At 38.6% G+C, this 21,378-nt stretch overlaps 2 protein-coding genes across 3 annotated transcripts; one reads left to right on the top strand and one right to left on the bottom strand.

Moving 5' to 3' along the window:
* Nucleotides 1-1,164: 1,164 nt before the first annotated feature.
* Nucleotides 1,165-5,268, top strand: LOC144023455 (MAPK regulated corepressor interacting protein 2-like). Of its 2 annotated transcripts, XM_077528963.1 has the most exons (5): nt 1,165-1,427; nt 1,510-1,579; nt 2,162-2,301; nt 3,769-3,879; nt 4,119-5,268. In XM_077528963.1, exons 1-5 carry the CDS (start codon nt 1,373-1,375, stop codon nt 4,187-4,189), a joined length of 447 nt encoding a protein of 148 aa, XP_077385089.1. In that variant the 5' UTR covers nt 1,165-1,372; the 3' UTR covers nt 4,190-5,268. The 2 variants fall into 2 exon arrangements, with proteins under 2 accessions (XP_077385089.1, XP_077385081.1); XM_077528955.1 differs by lacking the exon at nt 4,119-5,268 and having other exon boundaries at nt 3,769-4,098.
* trap1 (TNF receptor-associated protein 1) lies at nt 3,119-21,303 on the bottom strand. Its single transcript, XM_077528940.1, has 18 exons — nt 21,088-21,303; nt 20,585-20,755; nt 20,349-20,431; nt 19,115-19,255; nt 18,030-18,101; nt 17,414-17,574; nt 16,597-16,706; nt 16,446-16,519; nt 14,629-14,784; nt 14,426-14,546; nt 14,267-14,336; nt 12,783-12,930; nt 12,521-12,706; nt 7,201-7,339; nt 7,038-7,123; nt 6,811-6,956; nt 6,477-6,549; nt 3,119-4,776 (listed from the first exon to the last, which is right to left on the bottom strand). The coding sequence occupies exons 1-18, from the start codon at nt 21,206-21,208 to the stop codon at nt 4,675-4,677; spliced, it is 2,160 nt and encodes a 719-aa protein (XP_077385066.1). The 5' UTR covers nt 21,209-21,303; the 3' UTR covers nt 3,119-4,674.
* Nucleotides 21,304-21,378: the final 75 nt, after the last annotated feature.

Raw genomic sequence — 21,378 nt, 5'->3', positions numbered from 1 at the left:
CTCGAATCTGTGGGTGTTTCTAATGATGATCCAGATGTATAAGAAAAGCAAAGCTTTTTTATTTTGCTGAATGCTGTTGCGACACATTGATTGCCAAGAAAAATGAAGCTGATTTTTGACTATCGTCACATTTTGAAAACATATGAAACTTTGCACACTCATCACACCTGGCAAAAATATTTTATTAGTTATTTGTGTAACTTAAAACAAACAAAAAACACTCTATAGCGCCCCTGCCTAGAACGGTTTAGCGATGCAGCCCCAGTTGTATATTTCACCAAGCTCTACAAGTTTGAGGCATATGCAACAGTCCAAGACCTACACACACAAAAAAAAAAGTTTCTTGGAGCTAAAGCTTTTTAAAATTTTCCAATGCTGTTGCCATGGCGATGTGTTGTTTGTTTGGCATGAAAAATTATGCTGATTTTATTGGTCTAATGCGTGAAAACTCATGAAATTTTGAACAGGTCTGGCAAATAAATAAATAAATAAATAAATGTTATTGTTCCATTATTGGGCCATTCCCATTTGCCAAGTAACCCAATGTGCAGTGTGGACCCTAATATGGCCCTGGCTGCGAGGGACCTGAAGCTCTCGCAGCTGTAGTTTGTTTTGAATTGTACTACATTTTAGAAAACTGAATGTATAATGTATGTAATGGAACTGCCTTTCTGTTATTTTCTGCTATTTCCCTTTTTCTTTCTTTCTTTTTCTTAATTTTTTTTTACTTGACTTGCTGCACAAATGTTTAGCTCCTATCGAGTTTTGTACAGTATATTGCTTTGTATAAAGAAAGAATGGGGAGGGGGGTTCCATCTTAAATTGTCAAGACACTAAAAAGGTAAAAACTACCTGCCTTTTCTTCCTCGGTGGTGTAATAATAATAATAAACAAATATAATTAATAGTGACCCGTCATCTGGCGCCATTGCTGCCTTCTTGTGACACATTCGGTAAGTTACATTATTTTCTGCGCGTTCACTGGTTACATGAAATGTTGTGATAAGTTACAATTACAACACTTAGGTGGAACACATTATAAGGCTACAAAAATAAACCAAAATACTGCACCATTCGACTTTTTACGAAGGCGTTATGTTGCTTCTTGTTTCGGGGACACTGTCCCTTTAAGAGACGCGAGGGGGCGTGAGAGGCACGTGGCCACTGGTGCGTTTGTTGGCTCGTGCCCCTCAACTCTTACGAATGCAGCATGCGTGACATTGTGCGTCGCTACAGGACACATTTTCAACTCTAAAAGTGGCGTAACTATTCTCGTATTAGTTTGTTACATAATAATTTTCGCATTCGGAGCGTATCCAACAAAAGTCTGTGTTTTAAGCCCGGAAAACAAGAAGCAAAGTGTGACTTTTTGCATGATGTACACTATCACCAGAGGTCCAAGCAAACTGGTGACCCAACGGCGTACAGGTAAGCATCAATATATTTACTGTACTGTATATAAAAAAGTATATACATAAAATGTGTTTTTTTTGTTGTTGTTTTTTTTTAGGGCCAACGCAAATGCTCGACAACAAATCAAACGACTTCAAGCACAAGCAGACGACCTGGAGTTTGCCCGAGTGAGTGTTGCGTTCATGGACATTGGGGAAGAAACAAATTGCAACGCCACAATGTCTTTAGTGTGTTCCTGGGGCTGTCAATGAGTCACTACTAACAAGTGCTGTTAGCTCAGGACAAACCTTTGACAGCTTATTCACACGCACACATGCAGCTTTGTAAAAAATTTAGAGACCACTGCTAAATTGAATTATCAGTTTCTATTATTTTGGTGGCATGTTTGCCATAACATGTAATGTTTCCTCTTATAAACTACTGAAAACATCACTCCCAAGGCAAATAGTGTCATTTTGAGCATTTATTTGGAGAAAATGGAAACATAGTCAGAATCGGAATACTAATTAAGGTCCAGTGCTTTTTTTTTTTAAATCTCAATTTTACCCAGAAGTTCATTTCTGAAAGCTGCAAACCTTTGACACCCTGGCTGCCTTTATAGTGCTTGTGTGTGACCTTGTACAAAGGCAAAGGTGACACATGGTCCTGCATTCAGCTGTTGTCAAGCAAGTCGCTTGGACTTTTTTTTTTTTTTCCCCCCCTAACTAAAATGAGACATGTGCTGTGCTTTTGTTCTTCCCGTCTTTTAGTCTCCCCGCGCCAAAGATTGTTTTTAACCGCCCCAACGGCAGAAAGTACCACCATCCCACCCCGAGTCTGCCCGCGGACCCCCAGCATGAGTGGGAGTTGGTGGCAGCCCACCAGGACAACGTAAAGTTTGTGTATGAGGGTAAGGCAGGCAACGCACACTTTCTCGTCTTTCCAGTTGGACCTTGTAACAAGAACGTGGGCATTTTGTATCTGCACAACCTCGCCTTACTACACTCTCACAGCTGCTCCCACTCAGATAGCCACCAGGCCCCCACCTCAAAAAAAAAAAAAAAAAAAAAAAAGGCAGCACTTTTGTATTACACTTGTGAATACCTTCCCCCAAGAATTAACTTTGGGCCAGGACACAAAGTTAGAAGCCCCCGCACCTCCCCCAATTGACTTTAGTGAAAGTCACAGGCTGCTCAGGTTAAAAATCAACGTTGGTTGGAGTGACACACATGCAAGGTGCTTACTTCGTACACGTGGCCGCCAATGTTTCAAATAGTCTGCCTTTACAAAGAATACCCGTCATGCATGGCTGTATATCTCAACAGGCAAGTGTAAAAGTCGAAATGCCACACTGGTAATGTTGAAAAACTGTTTTCGTGTTTCTTTTATATTTTTCAGCAAAAACATGTTCTTTATAGTCTTACATCATCATATGAGAATCCGGACTGTCCTTTCTCACGATCATTTAGAACGTGTGGTTTGTTGCACAAAAATAAAGCCTCCATGAAGACATGCGATAACATATGACTCAATTGTGGTTTGCTGCACATTGATTTCTGACTTTTACTGGTGACGTTCGGGATCAAAATATAGTTTTGGGGTCATTGTTATCCATCTGGGGTATACGGTTTGGTTATTACTTCACCACAATGGTATATTGATCAAGTAATTACACATACAAGCTCTCATCAATCCTATCTATATGTAGTATGACTCAATGGAGTATGTTGCTTGATTTTTTTTTTCTTTTCATTTTTGTTTATCCGTGACCTTTTTTTTTCTGAAAGCTCCTGGCCGCAGAAAATTATTTTTTAATCACTACTGCCACCTGTTGACGAAAAATGAAACTGCACACACCTTTCTTCACGTACACAATGCACAAATGACGTCACATCTGCAGACAGAGGGTGGGAAATTCAAACCTGAATCCAGTCTGAAAATTTTTGTCCAGAGGTTTGCAGGAGTACCCGTTCTTAACAGCTAAGGTGTTAATTTACCAATTTGAAGATGTTTCAGTCATAACTAGACCAATAAAAAATAGGTATTGTAAAGATATATATTTTATTATTATTATTTTGGGGAAAATTGTTACAGAGAGGAGCTTTATGCAAACAGATTTTTGGCTATCACCACATATTGACAAATACGTGAACAGCTCTCATGAAGACCATAAACAAGAGTAATGAAATTGTTGTACAATTTGTGACCTTATTTATGCAATGTTTTTTGATCATTGCATCATACGAGGGCATATTGACTACATTTTTGCAATAAGATGTTGCTTATTGTGGTTACAGTGATGAAGAATAGTGCTATTACTAATGTAGCTGCAGCAAAGGTTTACTTTATTATTATTGACGAGATTTGTGATGTGCAGCCTGGCAGGAGGCAATCCAGCAGGAGCAAGGGACGGTCTGGGGGACAGGCGAGGAGGGAAGCACGATGGCGGTCCACTACAGAGACGACACTCCTAGCCCGCACATGAACCGTCAGTATGACTCATCTTTGTCCCTTGTGACTGATTGCTCATGTCTAGTTTGCATCAGACAGAACTACAGTAAACCCTTGTATCGCTCCCTCATATTTTGGGAGGGATACAAATATGACATCGTTTTACACACATTATAATTCACAAAGACTGTGGAATTTGTATGACTTCTTTTTTCCCTCCATCTTCACATCCAATGTCAAAACTGTTTCTGATGATTCTTCTTCTCGTCTCCTCAGACTTCGTGCCCATAGATCTGGACGAGTGGTGGGCGCAGCGCTTCCTGGCCAACATAGACAAACTTTCCTGACGTTCAACGGGGTGACGTTTCTGGCTCTTGACAACACGGGTCTAGGGACAGCGGCCCGAAACGTAAGAAGTCATTTGGGAGCGAAGAGTGGAAAAGGACACAAAATGGCGGCGCTCAGGACACTTGCGCTCAAAGTACAACAGACTCGCTTCCCCTCCACTTGAACTGCGGCCATTTTGACTCAGCATTTTCAGACATGAACACTGGAGGACGTCGCTTGTGTAATGTCATACGTGTAATGTTACTTTTTAAGTAAATATTTGACCACGTTTTCAATAAGTTGATAGCTTATTTCGTATTCCTTCTTCAATTAACCATCCTCAAAAATGCAATGGGAGTTTAGGTCTGAGTTAGAAAACTTAAAAAACAAAAAACAAAAATGTGCACATGGAAAAGCTAAAATGTTCCACTCACATTTCAGAGCCACAAAAGTCTGTGAAAAAGTACTTCTGTACTACAGTACAAGTAGTAAAGTACTTCTCCTCTCAGTGCTTCTCCAGCGCTTTTGTCAGCAACTCGTTGAGGCGGGAAATCATCGGCCGGGGGTCGTCGTTCAAGCCCGCCGTAATCATGGCGTTGTCGTAAATCTGAACACAAGTCAGGCAAAACTGATCAAGAAGGGTGTTGATTTCAAATTTCAGGTCAAATTCAGAGGAGTTGTTCGGCTTTTGAACCATTTATTCTTTGAAAAGTTTGGTTGAATTCAAAATTATTTGAGTAGATTCTTAAATTCCACATTCAGGCCAAATCTCAAACCCTGAGTTTGGACTGTAACTAAATATTTAGAGCAACTTGAAATCTCACGTCCAGTTCACAGTTGTTCAAGATGAGTAGTTGACCACATTTTCCTTGAAATTTCCAGTTCAATCTAGAGTTGTTGGGGGCAGGGCGAGGGGGTCTTTATTCAATTTCAGAACTTTTTGGGTTTGAATTTTGAATTTCTTTGACTAGATTATTGTTTCACAACAAGGCTCAAAATAATTTGTTTTCTTATTGGAGCAGTTTTACAAATGAGAGGCTTCCTTTGAGGAACCACTTTCTAACTTTGAAGATTTTTTTTCCCTTATTAATAAACCCAGGGAACGAAAGCAAAGGTTTTTATTAAAAATGTGACATTATAGAGAAACTTAAGTTTGTTGTTTAGAAGTAAAGCTAAATGTTTTTTTTTTTGTTTTTTGTTTTTTTAAAAGCTCTGCTTTAATGTAATTTCATAAAATAAAATTGATTCATTATTTATTTGACATATTTGCTACAAAATCATTTAAAGTAAATAAATAAATATATTGTCAGTTGAGTTTTTAATAATTTCAGCTTTAAATGTTTTTTTTCTGCAAAACTAATTAATAAAACAACACTAAATCGCTCCCATAAAAACACAACAAATGCTAAAGTGGGCCTAGTGGTAGAGTGTCCGCACTGAGACTGGGAGGTCGTGGGTACAGTCCCCGGCTGGGTCATACCAAAGACTATTAAAAAAGAAAAAAAAAAAAAGACCAATTTGCCTCTTTGCTTGACACTCAGCATTATGGGTTGAAATTGAGAGGTTAGATCACCAAATGTTTCCCGAATGTGGCCACTGCTGCTGCTCACTGCTCCCTCAGGGGATGGGTCAAATGCGGAGAAAGAATTTCGCCCTACTTAGGTTGGTGTGACAATCAGCGTTACTTTAACTTTAAATTAAAATATGTAATACTAAAATGGTGGGGGCGAGGGGGGCAGCATCCAAATAACTTTTTTTTTTTTTATAGTTAAGTACTTCATCTTAGAGGAGCTGATCCGGAGAAGATTCTTCTAAGCCCAAATCTCACTGAGCGGCGCACGCTTCCGAGGGTACGCATGCATAGCGAGTGTTGCTTTTTTGGCCGGCTTCGTTCAATGTTCCAAAACGTTGCGAAGACATTTGCCACACACTCTTAAACTATTTTTCTTGTCACAGGGAAATTCTGAACATGTTCAAAATGTGATGGCTACACGAAAAACTGTTTGAGAGTGTCTGCCAAGAGTCTTTGCAACATTGAAGGAAATTTGTCAGCGCTACATGTGCATACCCTTGCAAGCCTGCACTGCCCAGCGAGATAAGGGCTTTAGGAGGGACTGAGATTGCCATAACAATGCACAGTCTCCAGCTATCATAGAATATGTTTTCCTTGGTTTGTTACTTGCAGACAAGCGTCCATCCTCCCTCCAACTTACTCTGCCCCCCACCAGCCCCTCCCCAGCACTCGATGTGGCATTTTTATGGCACCGACTAATGTGTGTTTGTTTTCTATTGTGCAGGGAGCGATACCTGTTCAAGCAGCAGTGCGGCCAGTTCGTTGTTGGTGTCCTTAAGCGCGTGCAATTTCTTGATCAGTTCATGTCTACAAGATAGCAAGACATCACAGTTAACCAGTGACAGGCTGCACATTCAGCGGGAGATGTACCTTCCCTACATTTTTATACACCACCATCATGTCACAAGTAACCAGAAATTCAATATGACTAAAAAGAGCTCCTCTGCTTAACTCAAGGCTCCAAAGTACTACTTTTAATATGAGACATGTCTTTTGCCGGCTGACTTTTACGCAGCAGTCATTTTGATGCAATAAAAAAGGTTCAGTGGTCAAGTTGCGCACACTCACCCTGAGTTGATCTCCAGAGTGGGCTGCAATATTTGGGCTCTCTCCTCGGCGCTACGAGCCAGCTGCTGCGTACGCAAGAAGTGGCGTGCGGCGCCCATTTCCAGCACCGTGATCATGGCAGGGTGTGTGTCCAGGCGAGGAGTAAGCTGAACATAACAATTGCAGATTTGTTTGAAAGAGCCCACGTGGGCATAAAGCTAAAAAGTACATCACGCTTTTGTTTCTACCTTGATGTTGGTGAGGCGGGGGCCAAGGGCGTTCTTCATCCACGCTATCAGGTCGTCAGCCTGCTCCTGAGTCAGTCGCTCCGATGCTGGCCGAAACATGGTAACAGAATTACGGGGCATCCCGTGGAACGCGAGACAAATCGAAAAGTGCAGTGCAGCGCACCGGGTTTGCTGTCCTCAAACTTCTCCTCCTTGTAGTGGTCCACCACAATGTCCGTCTCCACCGAGATGAGCTTCTTCTTGTCAAACTCCCTCAGGTGGAGTAAGGTTAGCTCGTCAAACTGCTCATAGCAGAACAGCACCTGAGATACAGAAGCAATGGACATTGGCGACATTTTCAAGCAAAAACATTTGAAGTTTTGAAGTTTGAAGTTTATTGAACATATGTATACATACACGCACAATTATATAAACACATAAAGTTAAAAGTAAAAAAATAAAATAAAAGAAACATCCAATAAATATCCATGTATATGTTCAAGGGAGTAGGAAGAAGTTGAAAACTTATCCAGTCCTACCCCTTATTCTTCATATCCTATCACTTATTTATAATAAATTACATTTTTAATAAAAGAAAATATAATGCGACTCGTATAAAAAAATAAAATAAATAGAAAAATAAAAATACACAATAGTAACACACATATATACAAATTTCATTACACTCATATTAATACATCAAAGAAAAATAAGTAAATGAATAAATCATTTCTACAATCTTCTTAACTCATATCTGATTTAAAGAATAATATTGAACTTTACTTTTAAACATTCTTTTAAATTCAACAAGTGAATTACATCTTTTCAGTTCAGTTCCCAAGTTATTCCACAAATTAACTCCTTTAACGGAGACACACCTTTGCTTAATATTTGTTCTTGTTTTGGGTTTTTTGTATACACTTGTACCCCTTATCTCATAAGGACAGTTTCTAATTTCAAACAACTTTTGAGTACTGTGGCAGAGTAGATTATTGTATACTTTATACATTATTTGTGCTATTTTAAACTCAACCAAGTCATAAAATTTCATTGTATTTAATTTAATAAATAGTGGATGTGTTGATTCTGTATATTTTGATCTATTAATAATCCTTATGGCTCTTTTTTGCAATTTAAAAACAGTGTCGGTATTTGTTTTATATGTGTTTCCCCAAATTTCCACACAATAGGTCAAATATGGTAATAATAATGTATTATATAATGTATATAGTGAATTCATGTTCAGGACCTCCTTGGTTTTATAGAGTATCCCTATGATTTTTGACATTTTCCTTTTAACAGTTTCTATGTGTGGTTTCCAACATAATTTATCATCAATAACTACTCCAAGGAATTTATTTTCATACACCCTTTCTATTTCAATTAAATTCACCATAATTTTAACTTGATGAGTGATTGGTCTAGTACCGAAAACTATGAACTTGGTTTTATTTAAATTTAATGAGAATTTATTCATATCAAACCAATTTTTTATTGTACTTAATTCATACTCCACAGTAGTCAGAAGCTGCTTCAAGTTGTCTCCAGAACAGTAGAAAGTTGTATCATCCGCAAACAAGACACTCTTGAGTATTTTCGAGACACAACAGATATCATTCATATACAATATAAATAATTTAGGGCCCAGCACAGACCCCTGAGGAACTCCATGAATAATCTTCAATTGTTTTGAATTTGTATTTTTAAACTGCACATACTGATATCTATCATCCAAATAACTTTTTATCCATTTATATGCTAAGCCTCTTATACCATATTTCACTAATTTATTCATTAATATAGAATGGTCTATGGTGTCAAATGCTTTCTTTAGATCCATAAATATCCCAACAGTAAATTTTTTATTGTCTATGTTGGTAGCTATTGCCTCTACAAGTTCCATGACTGCCATTGAGGTGGTCCGTTTTTCTCTAAAACCGTACTGATATTCACTCAAAATCTTATGTTTCTCAATAAAATTATCCAGTCTATATAAAAATAATTTTTCTAGAATTTTTGAGAACTGTGGCAACAATGATATTGGTCTATAATTACTAAATATATGTCTATCACCACTTTTGTAAATAGGAATTACTTTTGCTATTTTCATTTTTGATGGAAATATACCAGTTTGGAAAGACAAATTACAAATATATGTAAAAGGTTTTACAACATATTCTATAATACTTTTTACCAGTGTCATATCAATATTAAAATAGTCGGTAGACTTTTTATTTTGTAATGTTTTTACAACATTTAATACTTCAATATCATTAACACCATTTAGGAACATAGTGGATGAATTATTTACAACGTACTTATCTATTTCATGTTTATTTCTTGTCTCTGGAATATCATTTGCCAAATTATTACCCACATTAACTAAATATTCATTGAAGTTATTGACTATGTCTGAAATTTTATCGATTACACTGTTTTTATCTTTTATAAAATATTCTGGATAATTTATTTTTTTAGATCTATTTTTAATTACATCATTTAGTATTTTCCATATTTCTTGCATATTGTTTTTATTCTGCTCTAGTAATGCATGGTAATGATCTTTCTTCCTTATACGTATAATATTTAATAATTTATTTTTATAGGTCTTATACTTTGTTTCAGATTCCATAGTTCTTGTTTTAAGAAATCTTTTATATAAAATATTTTTCTTTTTACATGCATTTTCTATCCCCTTTGTCATCCATACCTTATTTGGACCTTTATACTTCCTTTTAATTTGAACTATTGGACAGTGTTTATTGTATAAAAAGTTAATTGTTGACTGGAATTCACTATATGCAGTGTTAGGATCGTTTTTTGAATAGACCTCAGACCAGTTATGCTTTTCTAGGTCCAGCTTAAAGGCAGCCATGGACCTAGGTGTTGTTAATCTTTTTTCAATTGTGTAAGTTGACGGCTTCATAATTTTTTTTTCAAAATAATCATGAAGAACTGCAAAGACCGGAAGATGATCACTTATATCATTAATAAGGAGTCCACTTTCTATTTTAAAATCTATTTTATTTATAAATATATTATCTATTAATGTAGCTGTATCAATTGTTATTCTACTTGGTTTCGTAATGACAGGGAATAAACTGTTACTATACATCATATTTATAAAGTCGGTTGTTTTCTGGTGTCCATTAGGATTTAACAGGTCAATGTTAAAATCACCACACATTATTCGCGTTTTTTTATCATTTGTATAACTAAGAATTTCTGCTAGTTTATCGTTAAATGTGTCAAGACATGACCCAGGTGTCCTATATATACAACTTATAATTACATTTGGTACATTTTTCATATGTACCTCAATTGTCACACATTCCATTACGTTATCCATGGCAGTTGTCTGATGTTCAACTTTACTACATTTAAAAACCTTATCAACATTAGAGGTGGGAATCTTGGGGCACCTCACGATTCGATTGCGATTACGATTCAGAGGCTACGATTCGATTATAAAACGATTATTGATTTCCCCCCCAGGCAGCAGAAAAAAAACAATGTATTTTTGTGCTTTTAATGTTTCGTACATTAGTTACAAAAATAGTACAAAAGTCCTCTCAGGCCTACATAAACTACTATTTCAGTATCAAGTTAACAGTTCAAAACAGTAAATAAAATACTCAAGTCCTCATTCTGTAACAACAGCTTTTAAGTATATTCAGTCTTCAACAGAATAAAACATAGCATTGAGCAAAAATATATTATTTTTATCCACTCAAAAGTGCATTGAGGTATAAATGAAAGACAATGTGAACTACTACTTCAATACAAATGCCTAAAAAAAAAAAAAAAAGAAGTGCTTTCCTGCTTTTTAAGTTGTGTAAAGATGAACATGTAAACATTAAAGTTTCTCAGAGGTACAAAAAAAAAAAAAAAACTCAAGTGCTTTTCTGCTTTTTAACTTGTGTAAACATGAACGTGTAAACATTAATGGGATCGTTCGGCTTTTTTAACATGAATCTCAATTTGATCCTCACCTCCCGTGTGTGCGATCAGCACTGACTTCGGCGTTGGACGAGAGGAAAATAGTCCACCAATCTGGCTGGGGTCTCGGAAATAAAGCGTTTTTCTTCTAAAAACTATTTGTTTTCAAAAGCGTGATACATTTCCACCACAATACTCTTTTCTGAATAAAGTCAGACGCCATTACCGCCAGCCACTACTTTTCTGTTCGTTCGTTCGTATCACTGCGCGGCGCCCTGTAGAACGCTAACCGACGCACTGCAGCCAGCTAGCTGATACTTCCGCCTGAAGTTGTTTGCCTTTTCGGAGCAGGTCTGATGTCATGAAGAGGTGGGTTGGTCAGCTCAGCCATGCTTGTTGTTGTTTTGAATCTCGAGGCGTGAGTTGTGGATGTGTACTCTCGGTCCGTCCCAAAAAGCGTCCCGAAGACCGCGCGCGCTACTGCGTTTCAGTTCCGCGTACTTTTCGCTCGTTTCGCTTCCCTTGGCATATTTATATAATCGGAATTTGGACGTTTGTGAATCGTTCTCGATTGTTCCACGGCCGAATCGTGAATAATCTAAGAATCGGAAATTTTGCACACCTCTAATCAACATAAATTGCAACCCCTCCTCCTCTTCTGTTTTCCCTATTCATTGTAAACAGTTCATATCCTTCCATCTCAATATCATTTGTTATCTCATTTTCAAGCCATGTCTCTGATATGGCTATTACATGGAATTTGTTAATTTTACACAAACATTCTTTAATTTCTGCAACATTTTTATGTAGACTTCTACTATTAAAATGTATAATTGAGAGTGCATAACAATCATTATCTATATTTACATTTAGTTGTTCATTTGTATAATACTCACAAACGATATCATAATTGTTGCTACCAAAAAATGTATCTGGGTCAAGAGTATTTTCTAAATCAGATATCTTATATTCCGTATAATCAAATATTTTAAGGTTAATTCCCTTTGTGTACAAATTTGCCATTTTGGCATTTTGTAGATCTTAGTCAAGTATACTATACCCAGCATACTATATATTCTTTCAGTTTATTAGTGAGTTGCGTTGGTCATGATGTCTTGATGTGCTTGTTCGAGGGTGAATTATCAGTTTGTCATATCTTATGTAGGCAATCTCTCCTCTCTCTCGTGCTTCTTTCATTTTTGGTATGAGTTCTTTCCGTTTTTTTCTAACAGTGTCAGTAAAGTCCTCGTTAATGTATATTTTTGTACCCTTGAGATTTTTTGCTTTTTGTAGGATTTTTGTTTTGTCTTTGTGTTTTTCAACTGTAACAGCTATTGACCTTGGTCTGTTCTTCCCAATTTCCGGTCGCTACGTCATTATTTAAAAAGGTGCCGTGTCAAAGTCATTACAAGACCTTTGATATGAGTCTAAATGAAATAGATTATCAAAATAATTATCTAGTTAATTTGATAATCATCTAGTTAATCCTTGCACATCTATTATCTGGTGATTAGGGAATAGAGAAAGAATGAAAGTTTCCGAACATACTTTCTCTCGCGTCTCACCTCCATGTCTTTCTGCTTCATGGCCTCAAAGTAGGGCGAGTGTTCTGCAAGATGGCGGTTGGGGGCGCACAAGTAGTAGATGTTGCGTGTGCCTGCCTTCATGCGGGACGCATACTCCGTCAGATTGGTGTGCTGGCCTGCTGGCAGTGCTGACGACTCATAGCGGAGCAGCTTGGCGATGTCCTCCTACACAAACACGGCAGGCGGAATGAGTACGAGGGACCGGCTTGGTAACGTGAGCCTGCGACAAAGTGAAAGCCACCTTGACGTCCTGCTCGTGGGTGGTGACAATGCCCTCGCGCATGAAGAGGCCGTAGTCCTCAAAGAACTTGCTGTACTTCTCTGGCTCCTTCCTGCTCTGGTCCAGCAGGAAGCGGATCACCCTCTGCTGCAGGACGTCACGGAGCTTTCTGGAAGGACGCAAGATTAAGGAGAGTTAAATGCATGTGAAGCACATTAGCACAAACTCGGCTTGCAAAATTGCAGGACAGTTAGGAACTTTCCATGGGACGTAACAGATGCAAACAAGAAGTTTAATAGTGAACTCACTATATAATTACTATAGTTTGGCAAACCACCAGTATATTTCAGCATAATAATACAGATTTTATGAAAGTCCAATTGAATATGTGACTGGCTCTGGTAAAGGGGTCCTCATGGGTCAAAAAATAAAAAGTGTGATCTAATTCTACACAACTCTTTTTAAATGATATATAATATATGGGCGTACCTCAAAAATGTACAAAATTACAGCAATTTGAATGTAGGCAGGTTGGAATCCCTAGTTTTGAGAAAAACGGGTTTAAAGTTTGGGTCCTTGCATCTTTCAAATGTCCATAGCAACCAAACCAGTAGTATCTTAGGAAAACTATATCGACTCCAAACTTTCAGGAACTGCAATTCCAATCACAGGTAAGGACATCATCCTTTAAATGTTTTGGAAGTTTGACCTCTCAAGAGATGAAATCAGCCTCAACTTTGAAGATCATATTCAGCTTACAATTCAACTTCTGAGGCATCAGCCAAAGTTTGCTTATTTTATTGTTGCTCCTTGTGGAAATTTCTTCTTTGAATTAGGTCAAATACCCGCAGCGGGAAATTTGATTTAATAATTTTGTGTCCATTAAAAAGATCATTTGCCATTTGGTGACAAGAAATTTTATTGATTACTTATCATGAAAGCTAGGTCTCAAATGCATTTGGTCACATAAAGAAAATGAAAATGTTTTCAACACATTTTGTTTTTCAATGTAATACATAATTTCTGGAACTGGAGATCATCTCTGTTTGGATTACAAACCCTCGCCTCAGTGACGAGTCGACCAACATTTACTTCTGCTCCAAGGTTGGATGCCGTTGTTATGACGTGCGTCTTCTGTTAGATTTTGTTCTGAATGGTCACATTATGGTGTATTTCAACTTTTATTGGTTACTGTGCATGTCCATCATTATCATATCATTTGTAAAGTGACGTTCAAGGTGAGGAACTCAGTTATTTTGAGGCAGGTTTCCAAGAGGCACTTCTAGCTAAAGTTGGCTAAAGATGCACTTGTTCTCATAATTACTTATTTCATACAATTCTATTACTATTTTAATTTGTGTGCTCGATGGAGGACAACGATGGCCATGGCTAACATTGGCCACCGCGTATCTCTACCCCTGAATACAATGGTGGTAACTATGAAGACGACATGGAATGTTCATAGTGTTTCATCTCTTTAGATCAGGCCTTAAACAAGGTCGTACCTGATGAGGGCGCTCTCCTGCAGCAGCTCTCTGCTCAAATTGAGTGGGATGTCTTCGCTGTCCACCACACCTACACACGGACACAAATTTAAGATGAAGCAGGGAAGAGAGTCATCATTAAATTCGAGGCGCCACTAACTAAAGGAAGAGGTGACTTACCTCGAAGGAAGCGCAGCCACTTGGGCAGAATGTCTGTGGCTTTGGTCTGAATGAGAACCTTCCTGCTGTAGAGCGCCACGCTGGAGCCCATCTCCCTGCTCACGTCAAACATGGACGGCTTCTGTTCACATGAACATGCAGTTAAAGCAACATTCTCTTCCAATCGTGTCGTGATCCGCCCACTCCGAAGTGAATGATCTCACCGTTTCAGGGACGTAGAAGATGCTGCGGATGTTGAGCGGGGCATCGGCGCGATAGTGCAGCGTGTAGCGTGGCTTGTCGTACGCTTGAGCCACGTAGCGGTAAAACTCTTCGTGCTGCCAGTCGCTGATCTCTTTGGGCTCCATCATCCACAACGCCTGACCGCAAGTACCAAATGTTATAAATGTAATGTTTTCATCTTATGGAAGGCAAACTGACAGTACAGGCCAAAAGTTTAGAAACACCTCATTCAATGTGTCAATTTCTTTATTCTCATTACAATTTACATTGTAGAGTCTCACTGAAGGCATCAAAACTAAGAATGAACTCGTGGAGTTATGTACTTAAAAAAAAAGGTGAAATAACTGAAAACACTGATCAACTGCTGAACGGAGGCTGATTCTGTCCTCTTTCATCTAAAAACTGCTTCAAACATCAAAGCGTATGAAGGGATTAGGGGTGTGAATTGCCTCGTACCTGACGATTCCATTCGTATCACGATTCACAGGTCACGATTCGATTCGATACCGATTAATCCCTATACGAATTTATAAGTCGATTGTTGCGATTTTTTTTCATTAAAATTTAGAAAATACTAATCAGTAAGCTTGTAGAGTGTAAGACTTATATGAAAATGTATTATTTATTTATCTGAAATTTCAGTCTTATAGAGGTTGTAATCTGTTTCATGTTTGAACAGCATTAAAATAAAATATTAAGGCGTAATGTTCCGTTCATATAACATTCTTCCATGCTCAAGGTGTGAATCCTAAAAAAATAAAAAATGATTCTGCCGATTATTGAATCGATTCGAGAACCGCGCGATGTAGTATCGCGATATATCGCCGAATCGATTTTTTTTTTAACACCCCTAGAAGGGATGGAAGAATGTTGATTTGTTGTGATTGTGTTGTATTGGTGTTAATGTTTTATGTTATGTTTGTTTTTTTGTCTTTCTGTAAAGCGCTTTGTGACAGTTCAGGCTGTTTGAAAGCGCTATATAAATAAACTTGAGTTGAGTTGAGATTTTAGTTCCTTCAAAATAGCCAGGCACACTTTGCTCTGATTGCTGCTTTGCACACTCTTGGCATTCTCACCACTGGGAACTCCTTCAATACTGTTGGAAAACCATTTCAGGTGACTACGATTCAAGCTCAGAGGGAATGCCAAGAGTGTGCAAAAAAAAAAAAAAAAAAAAGAGCAAAGAGTGACTATTTTTGACGAAACTAGAATAAAAAACATGTTTGCAATTATTAAGTACATAACTCCACGTGTTCATTTATAGTTTTGATACCTTCGGTGAGAATGTACAATGTAAATACTAGTCATGAAAATAAAGAAAATGCCTGAGAAGGTGTGTCCAAACTTTTGGCCTGTACTGTAGATGTCTTTAACCAATTTTAATCAGATTCATTACAGCCCATTTTCATCTAACCATCCATGGAACTGTAAGCATTTACAGGTTTTGTATACTGTTTAGTCATGTGATTCAAGTGCTTTAATTCCCTCCACTTATAACAAATTCATTAGTCTTAACAAAAAAAAAAAAAAAAAAAATTCCAATGATAGGGAGGCCAAGGCCAACTAAATGCGGTTACATTGACTACTTATTTGAAAGTATTTATTTATTATTGTTTACTTCTATGTTGTCACTAGCTGGTGCTTGTGACGTTATTTTCCTGTAGTTGTGGCGTCTGTGGATACAGTTCGTTTCATGTGTGTTTTTGTCCTTCAGTTATAAACACCGACTATTTGTATAGAGTCTGTTTCATCATCATCATCATCCATAAACCAGTAAGTAGCATCCTAGCTAACCCACCTGCAGAGTGTTGAGCCTGCGACCGTTGAGAAAAATGGGGAAGCTGACAAAGTTGCTGTACTTGGTCACAACGTCTTGAAGGAGACACAAGAGCTTATGGTTATGGCAAAATGGACAGAGGTAGGGACGGATGAACAGATCAGGAATGTACCTTTCACTCTGTCCTCAGAGGCAAACTCCTTACAGTCGTCTTTGAGGTGCAACACAATCTTTGTTCCCTGCTGGACGCCGCTGGCTTCGGCGATCTCAAAAACACCCGAGCTAAAGTGCAGTGTCATCAAGCAAATGTTCGATTAGTGGTAATGGACGTTCTCCAGGATCCTGTTGTTCAAGCTCAAGTTGTTGTTAAAGACATATAAACAATCACACTGAAGTGCATGGGTAAACGTTATGATATGAGGTAAATGTAAATGGACTGATCTTATATCGCGTTTTCTACACAAAGATCCTGGGCTTGTTGGTGGAAAAACAGCTATTGTGTCTACAATTAGTCACATTCACCTATTCGCATAAACGCATTCATACAGCTTTAGTGGGCTGCCGCCATGCAAGGCGCTACCAGGTCTCACTGGGAGCAAATGAGGGTTCAATGTCTTGTACAATGACACTTCGGCATGGTCACCAGGGGTGAGGATCGATCCCTTTGCGTTGGGAGATGGCCACTCTACCAGTGATGGATGTGATTTTCAGAATCATAATTGCCCGGTAAGAGAAACCATGATTTCAACATGGCCCGCAATGAAAATGAGTTTAAAAAAAAAAAAAAAAAAAAAAAAGCACTCGTAAATTCTGGAAAAAGTACATTTTTTCAACATATTTGCTGCTAAACTGAAAAGAACAAATCAATTTAGCAAGAAACATGAAGTAGACAAACTTGATTTGCTTTCGTGGGCCACAAAAACATAATGTGGTGTTCCAAATGTGGCCCCTCGGCCACAATACATTTGTCTGTCGATTACACCCCTCACCCATCGGAGGACCACTTCAATCCGGGCAAGCCAGACTCAGCGGACCGCGAGTAGACGTCCACACGGTCGGCCACCATGAAGGCCGAGTAGAAGCCGACACCAAATTGCCCGATGATGGTGCTGCTGGCCTCCGCCTGGTTCTGCAGAGCGTCCAGGAAGGCCTGCAGAGATCAATGAGGATTTGGATGAGTCTTGTTGAGCATAACAGATAAGTGGACCAAATCTGAGCATTTGGCCTCTCTTCTAATCAATCAATCACCAAAGGTAAAATTCTTAGAAGTCTCTAAAAGTTTATCCTGAGTGATTATTGTGTGTTAATTTCTACTACTATTACTCTTTCTTCTTCTTTGCCTTTTCATGTGTGTGTGCACACATGCTTCTCAATTATTTTCTGTCATGCCCCCCCCCCAGTCCCCCACCCCAGTTAGAAGAAAATATCTAATTAGGGGCTCCTTAAAGTTGCAAGAACACATGCAAATTATTTTCTTGTCATATGGGACGCTTTATAAAAATAATTTTAAAAAAAATACAAAATGGTCTACATGTGAAAAATCAGTTATGTGCGCCCCATTCTTAATGCAGATACAGGATGTTAGAAAACAGTAAGAGCAGCTACCTTTGAACCAGAACGAGCGATGGTTCCCAGGTTTGCAACCAGATCCTCATGGTTCATCCCCACCCCTGTGTCCTGTTGAAATTTTCAAAAAACATCATTCAACACTGTAGGATGTTCATCCATTAGTTGGCAGTAGGCTACAGCCCAGAAAAGAATTCAGGAGGCAGGCATAGTCATGTTCAGGACCTTGAAAATACATACATATTTTTACCGGATAGACACACTTGCAAAAATTGGTTACCTTTTGGGCATGTTGAGGCCCAAAACGTTGAAGGCCTTGATACCTAATCGGAGGTGTTAAGTAACACAGTAAAAACACTTTGTTCTTTAAGTAGCAATTTGGGGTATTTCTACTTTAGTGGAGTAGTTATTGTTCAGCCGACTTTGTACCTCTACTCCTTACGTTTTATTCAATTATTTGTACTTTCTATTCATTATACAAAAAAAAGCCATCTTACTATTGTTTTTATTCAATTTTATCATTGTTTAATACACTAATCTGGATAAACCATGCCAGGCTAGATCGAGTGATTTTCATTGTGGGTGGAACTTGGATGTACAGTATACACATGCCATTCCGACACTCTGTTGCTTAGTACACGATGCATAGCACCTGCACGTGACACATAACAAATCAACAACAACTCGCCATACTCAAGAGCCAAGATCCCTCTTTCTGTATTCTCCCATCTTGTTAAACATTGTAGGAGAAGATTGGGCGCCATTTTGTAGATAAAAGGGGTTGACGTGATTTGATGTCAAAGAATTATTTAAGGTGGGATTTCTTCCACCACTGAATAAATGAACTCAAATTAAACATTGTATTACGTTTTTCTATAAATAATATAATTAAAATAAAGGGAAAACTTTTTTTAAATTATATTATTTCAAGAAAAACTTAATTTATTAGAAGCTAAAGAACACATCTTACACCATGCATTTTTAACTCAAAATTATGCATGGTGTTATTTTTAACATTCCCTGATTTCCATCCTTGTTATTGTGCTTTTTATAGTCTATCTTGATTGTATTGTCGCATGTTTATTAGTGTAACAAAGTTGCCTGAATCTACATTATGCTCACACCTGTATAGTGAAGGTGCCCTTGGTAGCGTCTGTCTGCAAGTGGATCTCCATAGGAGCCGTCTGGCCACCTGCGGTCATCAGTTTATGGCGTAGTTTCTCCAGCGCATCGCTGCCATTGGAGATGAGCTCCCTGATAAACACCTAGAAGGGAGAAAAGAGACGCAAACGGGTATTTTGTGTGTGTCGGTTGAACGAGTGCTTTTATTATACAGTGTTCCCGTATTATACTGCAGTCCAGCATAGCAATTGTTTTAACTAATTTCCACTGGTCCATCTATGACATTTCACACTATATAGTATGTCAGAATTAAGCTAGTGCAGGGTTTTTACGGCGTTCAAAATTCTGAGGCGGCGCCACCAGTCAGAGCGAATGATATCGCTCAACACAGTACTCCAGCTGTGTTGGTCTAGCACGGCAGCAACATATTGTTGCATCTTTAAACCAAGAACAACATCTAGAGGAGTAAAAACAATATTGCAAGGGCTTCATAAAGCAATCTAGTCAGTTTAAGAGTTTAAGTGATGATCTTTTAAATTTAATGGGCTTCAAATTATGACACGAGGAGGAAACATCCGGTAAAAATACTTTTTACTTTTACTCGTGAAGTACATTTTTGAGCCTGTATTTTTTTACTTGAGTAATTATTTGAATGAGTACTTTTATTTTTACCAAAGTCATTTTTTATACAAGTAATTGTACATTTCCCATCTCTGATTGGCATAAACTGGGTGCTGAAAGTGAAGTTCCGAGTAGTGCTGGATAAGAGACGGCGAACACACTTTCACGAAAAACTGGAAGGCAGCGGCAGGCGAGTACGCCCGTATGTGAATGGATTGTGGATGCCTGGGCGAACATATCTGCGCGTACTGTTGTTCGAGCTTTCACGAAAGCCAGCGTAATTGTGAAACAGCCGCACGGCAACGAGACTCACTCCAGTAATTACGAGGATGAACGTGGCATGTTTGATAGAGAAATTGCTCAGCTGTTCAATTCGGATACAGAAGATGAGGATTTGTGGATGAAGGTTGATAACAAAATAGCGTGAGTACATTGTTCAATTGTTTAATAAATTGCAACCGAACTCACTCTTTTGCTCCTGTTGTGTTGCTCCTGCATGCATGCTCCCGTACGTTTTAGCATGCAAGCTATCGATTGTTTTAGCAATCCTGTGCCCAATAATGCGGTGTGCTTTATGTATGGGTTAAATTACCCACACAACCCTTATTATCATACCTCCTTCTCTGAGTACAGAGACCTGGCAACAATGTCCAGAAGCTTCTTGGTCTCAGCCTGAAATTCATGTTTGGAGAAGCTGCCTGGATAGATCAGAAGAAATGGCATTAAAAATCATATATATATATATATATATATATATATATATATACACACATACACACACACACACACACATATATATACTGTATATAAATAAATAATACACACACCCACACACACACAAGTTCCAGCACCTTGCACGGTCTCTGAATCGCTGATGATGGTGTGCAAAGGCTCTTCTTCGGGGTCTTTTTCAGCCTCCTGTGTGCTGTAGTAAGACTGCTGCTTGAGCCAAGGGAACGCCTGCTGAGGACGCCTCAGGATGGGTCGGCTGCTCCACCTCCGCTGGAGTTCAACCTGCGTGTCTAACAACCAGAAGATGGACAGTGTCAAGATCAATATTGTCAATCATCAAATCATATCAAATTTTGAAATAAAAGCGTTGTCCATTTAAAGAGATACTGTACTAAAACCATGACATTATTACTGCACGTGGACTACGGCGCATAGCATACATTCGCTTTACGTCACTCATAGGACCCTATAGTCAGTCAATGTAAACTCTAAGGAAGAGTCAACGAGGCTAACTATTGACAACACAATGTATTCACAACCTGGTTGCCAAATATGTAAAGGTTATGAAACTACATGCGACGCTGTTCTAACGGCTAAGCTAGGCAAGGCTAGCACACATTACCCTGTGGCAAGGAGCGCGAGACATCACTGCTCAGTCCTCGTACACATGGCGGAACCCTCCGAGTGGTTCTGGCGGACAAAGACGTGATGCCGAACCGAGCTGAAGTGAGGAAGCGTGACATGGTGACAGAGAAACCAAGGCTGTGAACAGCAGATGTCAACACACCAGGGTACCGAACACACTTAGGCGTCGGAAGGACCCCTTCTTCGTCGGAAGGTGTCCATCACAACGCCTGAACCACAAATAGCGATAAACTGTAAAGTTAAAACATTACATTAATCCGTTTTTGTG

Source organism: Festucalex cinctus, chromosome 1 (genome assembly GCF_051991245.1).
Source record: "Festucalex cinctus isolate MCC-2025b chromosome 1, RoL_Fcin_1.0, whole genome shotgun sequence".
Classification (NCBI taxonomy): domain Eukaryota; kingdom Metazoa; phylum Chordata; class Actinopteri; order Syngnathiformes; family Syngnathidae; genus Festucalex; species Festucalex cinctus.
The sequence above is the reverse complement of the archived record's forward strand: the minus strand, read 5'-3'. Positions and strand labels throughout refer to the sequence as shown.